At 25.4% G+C, this 10351-nt stretch overlaps 2 protein-coding genes across 3 annotated transcripts in view; one reads left to right on the forward strand and one right to left on the reverse strand.

The window, feature by feature from the left end:
* The window catches only part of LOC126895135 (sentrin-specific protease 1-like), a 3782-nt gene extending 1815 nt beyond the window's left edge, over positions 1-1967 (forward strand). Inside the window, exons 2-6 of one of the 2 annotated variants that reach the window (XM_050666658.1) lie at positions 129-232; positions 472-621; positions 750-882; positions 988-1092; positions 1365-1967. In XM_050666658.1, coding sequence (XP_050522615.1) covers positions 129-232; positions 472-621; positions 750-882; positions 988-1092; positions 1365-1951 — 1079 coding nt within the window. In that variant the 3' untranslated portion in view covers positions 1952-1967. The remainder of the gene's footprint in view (positions 1-128; positions 233-471; positions 622-749; positions 883-987; positions 1093-1364) is intronic. The other variant, XM_050666659.1, reaches the window with a different exon arrangement.
* A 5185-nt stretch (positions 1968-7152) lies between these two features.
* The window catches only part of LOC126910370 (uncharacterized), a 9254-nt gene continuing 6055 nt past the window's right edge, over positions 7153-10351 (reverse strand). Inside the window, exon 6 of the mRNA XM_050692883.1 lies at positions 7153-7374. Coding sequence (XP_050548840.1) covers positions 7220-7374 — 155 coding nt within the window. The 3' untranslated portion in view covers positions 7153-7219. The remainder of the gene's footprint in view (positions 7375-10351) is intronic.

Raw genomic sequence — 10351 nt, forward strand, 5'->3', positions numbered from 1 at the left:
TAAGTTCTCTTATTCATATATAACAATAATTCAGTCGCTTTACTTTAATTTAACTATTTTAATATTAAAAACCTTTTTCGAAATTGATTATTTAATTAATAATTATTAAAATTATATTCAATTTGCAGCAATTATTAATAAAAATATTTATCCTATAAAAAATTCCATTATTCCAAAAAAACGCACGTATCGAAAAACGAATAAAAATGATAAAATTATTCCAGAAAAATTGGTAACTATAATTATATTAATATATTTATTCGATTTAGCTATGTTATTGGGGTTTGTCTGATTCAAAAATATAAAATAAACTATCAACCCCCTTAATATAAATGCGGTAACATAATGTTTAATATTATTCTGCTATTTTTTCTATTAGATTTATATGGGAAATTCAATTTTTATCGAAGATAATAATATAATATTAAGTATAGTTTATTTGTTTATTTAAATATCTCTTTGGTTACCTAGAATATGATGCAGCAAAGAGAATTCGGAACACTTTTTCAGAATGAAAAATCTGAAAAATATAAAAATGAAATTTTAAATTCAACAGAAAAAAAAAATATAGCAATTTCAAAAGACAATCTGCTATTAATATCAGCTGATTTGTTAGAAAAGGTATATTCTATTATGCTTTATTTCAATAAAAAGATTTTAGGGTATACCCTAAACCATTTTTTGGACTTAAAGCAGATTTCTTAAATAAATATATCATATAATTCAATATATTTTTATGATCCGTTAAGAGTTTTCATAAGAAAAATTTGGAACGCAAAAAATCCGAAATAAAAAAACAATATTTTGAGATATCTTCTAATACTACTGCTCGACCAAATTTAAAAAGAAATTCATCCGAAGAAGATGAAAAAGTCATAAAAAGTATACAACTTTTAAAATATAATTCATTTTTATATTTCATTAAAAAATATGATGTTTTGATTTTTGAAACAAATATGTAATAGTTTTAAACATAAATTATTTTAGAGCCAAAAGTTAGTTCTAATCCTTTGACCTTAAATACGCCGAATGACGTAAATTTACTTGCTCTGTCCACTATTGAAGTAATAAAAGTACCAGAGAAAGAAAAAGGTAATTAGTTATTTAATCTATTTATTTTATGTAAAATTAAATAAAAAAAGATTATTTATTAAACATAATTAATTATAATAATACGAGTTAAATTAATATAACTTCTGCAGAGGCGTGTCATTAAGGGGGTCCATGGACGTTTTAAACAAAAGTAATTATACGTGTTTAATTTCATATTCCAAAACCTTAAATAAACCTAAATAATAGTAAACTGTTCAACAAAGTCTTTTATTAATTTTATGAAAAATGTTTAAATATGGTTACACTTGCAGAAGTAATGCAAGATCAGAACACAAAATCTCTTGATCAGTATAATGCACCTTCATTTAAATCGCCCACATCATGGTATACTTCAGACACAATTAATGAGTACATTAAAATGATAGTAAAACGGTCAGAAGGTGAAGTTTATGCAGTTGTCACTGATTTTATTGTAGCGTATCTTCGAGGAGGTTATCCAGCTGTAAGAAGATGGATAAAAAAAGATATTCACACAATAAAATTACTTTTTGTGCCCATGAATGTATATGAGAGTCATTGGATATTGACAGTGGTTAATATACCTGAAAAGACTGTGACATCATATGATAGTCTTAAGTCGTATGAGGGTCCCTATCCAATGGTATTAAAAAATTTCTTAATTGAATGGGAGATGGACAAAAAAGGAAAAGCTTCTACATGGACATTACAAATAGGCGAGACATCTCGCCAAACCAATGGACATGATTGTGGGCCATTTACTGTTGAGCTGGCAGAAAAAATGTCTCGAGGAGATACAACACCAATAAATGCAAATTTTATGCCTTTTATAAGATTAAGACACAAAAATGAAATTATTGCTGGCGAGCTATTCAATTAAAATTTTTATGAATGAAATTTTTTTTTTGTATTTTATATCAATTTTCTTAATATTTACTATAAATTGAAATTTTTATTTATATACCACCAAAAATTTTTTGACTTTTTCTATGTTTAATTGTTGTTTTGTTATTTTATTTTAATCTTATTTTTCTTTGTAACATTTCATTTAAGAAATTCAAATTTAATATAAATTTATCTTAACTGAAATAATTTAATGTTCTTGTTATGTGAATATACAAATATTATAATATGCAGTTATGGATACAATTAAGTTAAAAAGTCAGCCAATTATAAATTTTTAAATTAACAAGCGTATCTACTATCTTAACAACTTAATTTAATTTTACTAAATGACGATTCATAAAGAATTTCATAACTTTTGTTTATTTTTTAAATACTATTTTAATTATAAAAAATTGTTTTCTGTATTTTTTATGAATGCGGTATATTGAATAGGGGTAACTAAACTTATTTGTTTATAATTCTCTAAACTGATAAACTATAAAATAAATTTAAAAATGAACTACAAGTTCAGAATATTTCCGTTGTTATTATATTTTTGCTNAATGAACTACAAGTTCAGAATATTCCCGTTGTTATTATATTTTTGTTGTCTAAATGACCCAATGAAATCCAAATAATTTCTAGAAATCTCTGATAAAATGTAGATAAATACGTGTCGTCGAATCCTATCAAATTATCTTCAATTTTGTTATTTATTTAAAATACCATTTATTTTATAGTAAATAAATATAGTATATTATAAAAAAAGTTAATACCAATATATTAGGCATTTTTTTTAAGTCGGGGGGTGTCCAGANATTAGGCATTTTTTTTAAGTCAGGGGGTGTCCAGAAATGGAGGACACCCCCCCCAAAATACGCCACTGAATGTAATGTACTTTATTATAAAAAAAAAATTTTTGGACTTTATTTTATCTTCACGATGAAAATGGATACCAAATGCTACCGATTTTGTATTTTACATTTTTAACTTTATTATGCTATAACTTTTTAAAAAATGTATGGATCAATATAATTTTTTTTGTATAGATGCGTGATGTCTTAGCCTTTCATTGGGTATATTTTTTTTATAAATCTGACCCTTTACCTGCCCACAGGGGGGGATTTAAAATGACAACTTTTTCACAAAAAATTAACTTTTTCAACTTAACTTTTGAAAGTGTTCCGAAAAGTCTGACACTTTTATATATATCTTAAATTAAAGCTAATGTAATATACTTTATTATGAAGAAAAAAAATTTCTGACTTTATTTTGTCTTCATGGTGAAAATGACTACCGAATGCTATTTTTGTTTGAAAATACTCGATTTTATTTTTTACATTTTAGATCAATACAATTTTTATGAGAAATAATATTTATATCCCTCTTTTATTCGACATACTTTATCTTAATCAGGTAATAAATAAAGAAATAGCAGATCATGTAGCTTTTGGAATAATCAACCAATTTTTTAAAACTAAACACTATCTACAAATTTGCATCGAAGCGTTTTTTATAATAATGATTTTAATCACTGTTAGATATCATTATATTTGACCCAACTATGCCACGTCACCACTGTGCCGCAACCCCCCTGTGCTGGGTTTTTTAATATAAATTTATTTGTATGAATACAACTCAATTTCTTTATCTTCTTCTTTTTTCTCGCCTTAATCCCAACTACTTAGGGTTGGCCACCCTTATCATAAACTTCCACATGGCGTTTAAAAAAAAACAAAAATTAAAAAAAAATGTATAAAAAAATTTTTTTTATGAATATCTAATTCGATATTTGCGATATTATATCGATATCATATGAACTACAATATTGGAAAAATCAGAAAAATATCGATACACAAAATAATAACATTGCCCATTACTTATACCTATATTTTAAAGCAAACAATATCGTCATAAGTATCCTTATTTAACCCCTTCACTAAAAATAATAATATTAAAGATTCCATTTATAAATATTTTTCACAGCTTTTAAAGTCAATCCAATAGGTATATTAAAAAGAAAGGGCTTTAATTTTCAAAAATATGTTCTAGCTACCAATAGCTTATGATGAATTACAATTTCAATTTTATAAATAAAATAATTATTAACTAAGAAAGATCAGAATAATCAAATTAAAAAAATTAACCTTCTTTTTTTTTTTTTTTTGATATATCCATAATTACAGTTTTGATAGATATAATCCATTTAAGTAACGTAATATATAACTACTTTATAGCTTTTTATAATTTCTCCACAAAAATTGTAATATTAAATTTATTGAAAATCAATTTCATAATAAATTTAATTATTGTAATAAGTATTCCTTCATGTGTAATACTTATAAATCATAAAACTCGTAATCAGTATATAAATAAGGAAATATGAGTTGATGTTACTTTTAAAAATCCAACTATTCCTTCAAAAAATTAATCATTATATATAGATTTATATCGAAGCGTTTCTATGATGGCGATTTTAATCATTGTTAGATATCATCTATACTTCCAACTGAATGAACATTTATTACTATGTTCTTACCACTTCTATTATACACTAGGGTGGCCCTCAAAAATCGAATGTCTTTTTTTTTTTTACGCTACCCCTTAATTTTTTTTTAATGGTCAAAAAAATTAGCTGTGCAAAATTTGAAACCGATCCGTTAAGGTTAACCCGTGCCCCCGGGTCTATTAAGTTGAGTCGAAGAGTCAAATTTAATAGAAATAACTGATCTATGTCTCATAACTTTTTTTTCTCTTAACTTAGAATAATAAAAGTAAAACTCAAGTAAAGGAAATTTTACAAGAAATTCAAAAATAATAACTTCAATGTTGTTTTCTCAATAAATAGCCCACAAAAACACTACATACAGTAAAAAACATGTAAAAGTCTTAAAATACGTTATAACTGATTTTGTTGATTTTTAATTATTTATTTTCATTTTATTTTTTGGAAAACGCATTTTCGTTTAAAAAAAGATTCTAGAAGTTTAATTTTTTATGCCAAGTACGATAATTATATTAGATTTATTATTTTATGGACAGTTAATTAATGATTAATTACAAACCTAACAAAATTGATTGTATTATTACATTTTGTCGTATCAATATATCAATTTTGGTTTACTGAATTACTTTAAGATAGTACCAATTATATTATTATTAAAGATAAGTATATTTGAGTTATTTTCGACAACTGACATAATTTGTGTCGTATAAATGCAGCAGACAATTTGTGAACACGTTAAATATATTTTACCTGTTTATTATTATATATTAAATGATACGTTTTAATCACAAATGTACAATACTTTTAGCGTCTTTTAAAGTATTACGAACTAATATTTATCTTATTGGTAATTATTCCCACGAAATAACTGGTAGTAAGTTACCATCAAATTTACAACTATTTAATCTGAACACTGATTTTTTGAAAATTGATCCATCATTTTGGAGTGCGAACAACAGTTACATAAATGCTTTAAATACTATAAGTAAATTACGAGTCATTAATGATACAGCCTAGCGTGGCATTAAATTAATCTAAGACTACATTAATATATTAACTACAAATGAAGAACAGAAACAATACGTTTTACAAATAGTAAGTAATTATCGGAAAAAATTTCCTAATTGTAAAAAAAGTACATTATCAAAAAATATATAATAATAATATAATTTAATTATTGTTAAAATATTTTTTTTAAAGTTATTATTATTTAAAAAAAAATAAATTAAAAATTGTTAATAACAATTAAATTAAACTGTTAGGTTTGTAATTAATCATTAATTAATTGTCCATAAAATAATAAATCTAATATAATTATCGTACTTGGCATAAAAAATTTAACTTCTAGAATCTTTTTTAAATGAATATGCGTTTTCCAAAAAATAAAATGAAAATAAATAATTAAAAATCAACAAAATCAGTTATAACGTATTTTAAGACTTTTACATGTTTTTTACTGTATGTAGTGTTTTTGTGGGCTATTTATTGAGAAAACAACATTGAAGTTATTATTTTTGAATTTCTTGTAAAATTTCCTTTACTTGAGTTTTACTTTTATTATTCTAAGTTAAGAGAAAAAAAAGTTATGAGACATAGATCAGTTATTTCTATTAAATTTGACTCTTCGACTCAACTTAATAGGCCCGGGGGCACGGGTTAACCTTAACGGATCGGTCCCAAATTTTGCACAGCTCATTTTTTTGACCATTAAAAAAAAATTAAGGGGTAGCGTAAAAAAAAAAAAGACATTCGATTTTTGAGGGCCACCCTATTATACACGTTGTATTTTCATTTACTTAATTTGTAATAAATATGAATTAGCATAGAAGGAGATACTGATGTAACAATTTTACTCTTATATTGCCCGGATCTACTGACGTCCAACTAACAAAAGACAGTTGTTTTTGAGTGGCCTTTATAGACATAGTTTTAATTACTATCGTTTTTACCTCATTTGTATTATAACTAACTTAATTTATTTTATTCGACGACTTGTCTGTCGCCAATTGTCATCACAGCCAACCAACTTCGTCTTACTTGGATATATTTACTAATCATCTGTACTAGAATTCAAGGTCAGGCGTATTGTACATTGCATATAACTTATATTTACCGAAAGTTTAAAATATAACTTTACTTTGTCGTTGACATAAAACAATAGTTTAACTTTATTATATAATCTCTCTCTAGTAACTAAGGTACACAACTGACTGTATCTCCTCCAGGTAATTAAAACTTATTTAAGGAGAGAGGGACAATATTTGGGCAGACGTCGAGTAGCCTCCGATTCTTGGTTTTGACCAAGATTCCCAAGTATTAAACGAACTAACTAATTACGCCGCATCCCCTCTGTGCTAGATTTCTTATTAAGCTTTTCATTTAAACATCTATAAAAATATTAAAAAAAAATAACGAGTTTGTTACCCAACCATACCATAGATGTATGGTACATAATTATATATAAATGCATTTATAGAAAACATTGACATTATCGTTTTTAAGACTATTTTAAGACTTTTGTATAGTAATCAAAAAGTATTGAAAACAATAAGTGTTTTAAAACTAAAAAAAAAAATTTAGATATTATATTTTAGTGAAATTTATAATTGTTTTGAATTAATAGCCATAATTCATATGAGATTTATTAATGATAAAATCAAAAAAAAATGTATGTATAATAAAAAAAACTATTTGTTTTGATTGTTTTATTTTATAAAGCAAACACAGTGTAAATAAATGTTTATAAATGTATTTAATTTAATTTTTCACATATACTGTATCTGTAAAGTTTTGTTCACATTGTCGACACTTATTCTGCATTTGCATTGCACACTCATTACAAAATATGTGATTGCAGGGTAGAAGTTTTACGCTCGGTTGTATATTTTTACAGTCTTTAACTATTCTTTCACCTAGAACACAAAAAATGTTAATCATCATTTTTTAATAAATAAAGAATTTTTATATTATTCCCGAGAAAATTTTGTTAGTAACCAAAATAATCTTGAAAATATTTAGCTATAGATTATTATCAACAGAAATTTTCTTAAAAAAAAAAACAATACATTCGAGACGGGACATAATGGATACAAATATACAAAATATATATAGTACACAATATCTTGTATTAACATCTAACAATGATTTAAATCACCATCATAAGAAGCACTTCGATGCAAATCAGTAAATTGTATTTTATTTTTAGTATGTATTTTTAGATAATACTAAACGCAGCTTAGAATAAATTAATTAATTGTTTAAGTATAGGCGAAACGGACGCACAACGTTGAATTATTAACTGTGCGTTTTGGTAAAAGTATGGCGCAAAATGGTATTATTATAGATTTTAAATTATCATTGGCTCTTATATATTAGTACATTTTTTTTTAATTTTTCAAACATTTATATCTATTGAAAACCTCGACGAATTTTAATCGTAATAAATATAACGCTAAATTTTATAATAAAGTAATTTTTTTTTTAAATTGTAAATTGTTTTAATTTAATTCCGATTTCTTAAAGTAGAAACATCAACGGGTAATTTTTTTTTTAAGATTAAAATCACATCAAAAGCTTTATTTTGATATAGGTTTGCAGAGGTCTTTTGTCGACCTGCAACAACAACGTGGTTTGCCGCCTGCATAATAGCTAGTCCTTAACATAACAAAATTATATGCGATTGATATGTAAGACATACAATAGTCTGCGTCTAGATTAAGGAACATGAATAAAATACAGGCATGTATTTAAGCTACTTACGCAATAAAAATTAATTTCCGATGGTCTGGATACTTCACCGAAAAGACCTGGCCATTCGCCGTTGTAGGCTCTATTCCATCATTGAAAAAAAACAGTAACAAAAAAAATAAGAAACATGTGCAACTGCACACGGCCAATGACAGAAAGGAATAAGAATAATTAATACCGATCTAACGGCAATAACAAATCGATTTTAATTGTATTTAATCTCTCTCGTCGCCTTATCTGGTGGTCAGCGGCAGAAATAATGAGTTGTTGAGATCGCTGTGTCAGAAAAAGTTCATTCGCGCATTCTCTTGCACGATAAAAGACAGATAAATATACATAACAAAAATTATTTACGGTCCACCATCAACTTTGTGACATTACAAGTTAAAAGTTGGCAGATGTGTCAAAACATTTATGAAAATTAAGTTGAAAAAAAACTTTCATACAAAGCATATAAAAAAAAGATTTCTAGTATTATTTATTAAAATNAATTTTACATTCGTGTGTAGTCTCTTAAAATTTTCCTGTACAAAAGTTTTTCATTGAACTTTCATACAAAGCATATAAAAAAAAGATTTCTAGTATTATTTATTAAAATTACATGAGTGTTAAAAAAAAAGTTTTAAAATGCAGAAAAAAATTTTTGAAAATACAATTTCTAAATTCCACTGTTATTTTTTATTTACTGGAATGTCCCAATGAAGTAGTATCATTACAATATCAGTAATACAAAATACATACACTTTGGTAAGATAAATAAAACATGGATTGTATTTATTTTACACTTCGTTAAGATTCCCAATCAGTATGTTTTACAATTTATAACCTTTAGACTTCTATCTTTATAGTTATTGCAATTTCATAAAAAGTTTCGTCTTATAAATATATACATGTTTATTACATGTGCAATTATAATTGAAAGTTTAAATATGTACACATTTAAAAAAAACCCAGCACAGGGGGATCGTGGCACAGTGGTGACGTGGTATAGATGGATCAAGTATAATGATATCTGACAGTGATTAAAATCACTATAAAAAAAAAACGCTTCGATGCAAATCTTTAGATACTGTTTAATTTTAAAAAATTGGTGGACTATTCCAAAAGCTACATGATCTGCTAGTTCATTATTAATATCCNTACTTTCTATATGCATTTTTTATATTTGAAGCCCCCCCATATATAGGGAAATAGTCTGATTTAAAAAAAAAGTATATCCAATGAAAGATGTATATAAATACTACTTCTCATGAAAAAATTGTATTGATCCATACTTTTTTTAAAAAGTTATAGCACTTTAAAGTAAAAAATGTAAAATATAAAATCGAGAATTTTCACACAAAAATAGCATTCGGTAGCCGTTTTCACCATGAAGACAAGTCCAGAGGTCAAATTTTTTTTTTTCAAATAAAAGTACATTACATTAGCTTTAATTACATTAGCTATAAGATATATATAAAAGTGTCAGACCTTCCGGAACATTTTCAAAAGTTAAGTTGAAAAAGTTCTACTTTCTATATGCATTTTTTATATTTGAAGCCCCCCCCCATATATAGGGAAATAGTTTGATTTAAAAAAAAAGTATATCCAATGAAAGATGTATATAAATACTATTTCTCATGAAAAAATTGTATTGATCCTTACATTTTTTAAGAAGTTATAACACTTTAAAGTAAAAAATGTAAATTATAAAATCGAAAATTTTCACACAAAAATAGCATTTGGTAGACGTTTTCACTATGAAGACAAGTCCAGAGGTCAAATTTTTTTTCAAATAAAAGTACATTACATTAGCTTTAATTTAAGGTATATATAAAAGTGTCAGACCTTCCGGAACATTTTCAAAAGTTAAGTTGAAAAAGTTAATTTTTTGTGAAAAAGTTGTCATTTTAAATCCCCCCCTGTGGGCAGGTTAAGTGTCAGATTTACAAAAAAAATATACNCCCCCCTGTGGGCAGCAAAAAGGTCAAATTTACAAAAAAAAATATACCAAATAGTAAGTAAAGACATCAAACATCTATAAAAAAAAAATTATATTGATATGTTCATTTTTGAAAAAGTTATGGCAGTTTTTAGTAAAAAAAATTGAAAAAATTTCGAAAATTAGCGATTTTTAAATTTGTAATTTTTTTGGAGGTTTCC

Source organism: Daktulosphaira vitifoliae, unplaced genomic scaffold (genome assembly GCF_025091365.1).
Source record: "Daktulosphaira vitifoliae isolate Bord-2020 unplaced genomic scaffold, ASM2509136v1 Scaffold_1, whole genome shotgun sequence".
In the NCBI taxonomy this organism is placed as follows: domain Eukaryota; kingdom Metazoa; phylum Arthropoda; class Insecta; order Hemiptera; family Phylloxeridae; genus Daktulosphaira; species Daktulosphaira vitifoliae.